The 2500-nt window shown below is 34.9% G+C and overlaps 2 protein-coding genes across 2 annotated transcripts in view; one reads left to right on the top strand and one right to left on the bottom strand.

Moving 5' to 3' along the window:
* The window catches only part of LOC113809612 (protein cueball), a 17190-nt gene extending 15645 nt beyond the window's left edge, over window positions 1-1545 (bottom strand). The window contains exon 1 of the mRNA XM_027361257.2: window positions 1391-1545. Coding sequence (XP_027217058.2) covers window positions 1391-1451 — 61 coding nt within the window. The 5' untranslated portion in view covers window positions 1452-1545. The remainder of the gene's footprint in view (window positions 1-1390) is intronic.
* The window catches only part of LOC113809650 (uncharacterized), a 15582-nt gene that overhangs the window by 4554 nt on the left and 8528 nt on the right, over window positions 1-2500 (top strand). The gene's annotated exons all lie outside the window — the stretch shown is intronic.

A 2500-nucleotide genomic window follows, 5' to 3' on the forward strand; every position in this document is an offset into this window, starting at 1 on the left:
CTTACTTGAAGCAATGGACAAGCACTTTCGTCGCTAGATCTAAGTGACGCCAAGGTAGGGGCAGGTCCAGCCAGACAGACCCAAGAAGGGTGTCTGTGAAGGAATGTCTTTTGAGGCCGTCTTGTTGTCTGGTAATTTCCTCATTTTGTCTTTCTTTATCTATTTATTATTCTTATTACTATGGTGGTGTCGTTTGATGATGATGGTAATGATGATGATGACGATGACGATGATGATGGTATGGTATGGTAATGATGATGGTGAGAATGATGTTGAATGGTGATGGTATGGTAATGATGATGATGGTGATGATGTTGAATGGTGATAATGATGATGGTCGTGATTATCATAACCACTAGTTATATAATGGTTTAGATGCTTCTTCAAGATTATACTGCTTCTTTCTGCTCACAAGTAATATTCGTTACATTATTAACGAACTGCCGTTGTTCAATGAAGTATAGTAATAAATAATCATAATAAAAAAAAAAAACATATCTACCCCCAAAACAAGCACACGTGTTATATATATATATATATATATATATATATATATATATATATATATATATATATATATATATATATATATATATATAAAAAATGCCACGTTTGTAAAAGCCATAAGTACAGTAGGCTTGAAATGTGCAATTGATGGAACTCTTGGAACATCTGCATAATCTTGCATGCTACTCTTATAAAAAAAAAAAAAGTACATTTGGGTGGCAACATGCATTTGAAACAACGCTTGAAAATGCTTGAAAAATCGATAGCATAAAATAGTATGACTTTTCTTATAGAAGTTCCTGTTCAGAATTGTGTTACAGTTTGACTTCGAATACATTTATATTGACGTGTGAGGCGATTTTTGTGTCTTCTCGCGTATTTGATGATGAAGAAAATAAAACCGATTACATCATAATACCGAAAGCGAAGTTACAATTGGAAACTTCTTCATTGAGAAATAAAACCGCTAAGAGATTTCATAAAGGATTCAACTGATGTTAACAGTAATGGAAAGAACATAGGGATTTACAAAGATCAATTTCACCGCACAGCCGGCGACCTGTTAAACGCGTCTCAAAACGATATATCTCGTTATAACATTTCGTATCATAGCCACGGGATATAATATGACATACTCATCGCAGGACAATCGGCCTTCAGGTATATTCAGTGTTAGAAATAAAACCCACAGGATCAATGTTTCGTACGCATCGCGCCTGTGGACGTGAGGGCGAGAGAAGCGAGAATGGCGCCCGTCGAAAGTAGAATGGGCGAAATTCTCACCGCCTTTTTTAACGGCGGCACCTCGAATTTACATTAAAGAGGCAAACATAATCAATAATTATTTTACAACCCTAGTCCACGGTGAGATAATTCCACTTACCAGTCGCTGTTGCGAGAGATAAGACGGTTAGAAAGAGCGCGGGACGAATCGGTTGCCTCATGGTGCGAGCGAATTCAACAAGACGACCTCTCCCTTCGACCTCCGATGCGGCACTAATGCTGGTTCTGTCTGTCTTCCTCGCCCTGTCTGGCTTTCCTGAAGCCACAAGAAACGGCGGGAATTCATTTTCCTTTTCCATTTTTTTATTTTTCAATATTCGGATGGAGTATATGAAGAGTTTTTATTTAATGCTCGTGCAAAGTATAAATATGTTTTTTTTTTTTTCTTGTCTGTTGCCTATTCACAAGCGCTTGGCAAAATCGGTATAGGTTATTTGGCAAGCTAAGTGGCCTAGTGTGGTTGTGGCACAAACGATTTTGTGTCGAAGCATCTTTCAGGTTTTTTTCGTAAAGAACAAAGTAGAAATGTGTATAAAAAAGAGATAAGTCAATAAATGATTCAGTTCTTAGCCTTAATATGGTAGTATATGTAGCAGAATAATTTGAAGTTATAGAATTTGACGAGTTTTAAAGTATCCGGATCTATGTAATTTACTTTAACTTAATCTACTTTACACCGGTTGTCAGCTTGTGTAGAACATATTCATGTATGAGATTATAATGATTTGGGAAGTACTTCCAAAACGTAATTATCAAAATAGCAGGATATGAAAAAGATAGTAGCCTCTGCCTAATAGTTACCCTTCACTTTTCTATTTTATTATTTTTAAAGATAAAAATTGAATCCTAACGGCCGTTTTTATAAACTGTGACGTCATTTTGGAAAGAAAATAAGGCAAGTCATCCCAAACTATATACTTTTCTGAGACCGTTTTTTAGACTAATATATTTTTTCGGGCATGTTTTTTGTTATTTTTCCTTGTTATGGATAGACTGTGTCCTTATTCTCCTTCTCCATCTTCTTTTTCTTTTCTTCTTTTCCGTATATTCGCTTATTAAGAATAAATTATTTCAGATATTCTTAAGAGATATTTTGATTTTTTCAGTGTTCTTAATATAACCAAAAGTAAATCATGGTGATAACAAAAATATGGCAAATAAAGAAATAATAGATTGACAATAAAACCAATGGTGATGTGAATCGTAGTAG

This window comes from Penaeus vannamei, chromosome 6 (assembly GCF_042767895.1).
Source record: "Penaeus vannamei isolate JL-2024 chromosome 6, ASM4276789v1, whole genome shotgun sequence".
NCBI lineage: Eukaryota > Metazoa > Arthropoda > Malacostraca > Decapoda > Penaeidae > Penaeus > Penaeus vannamei.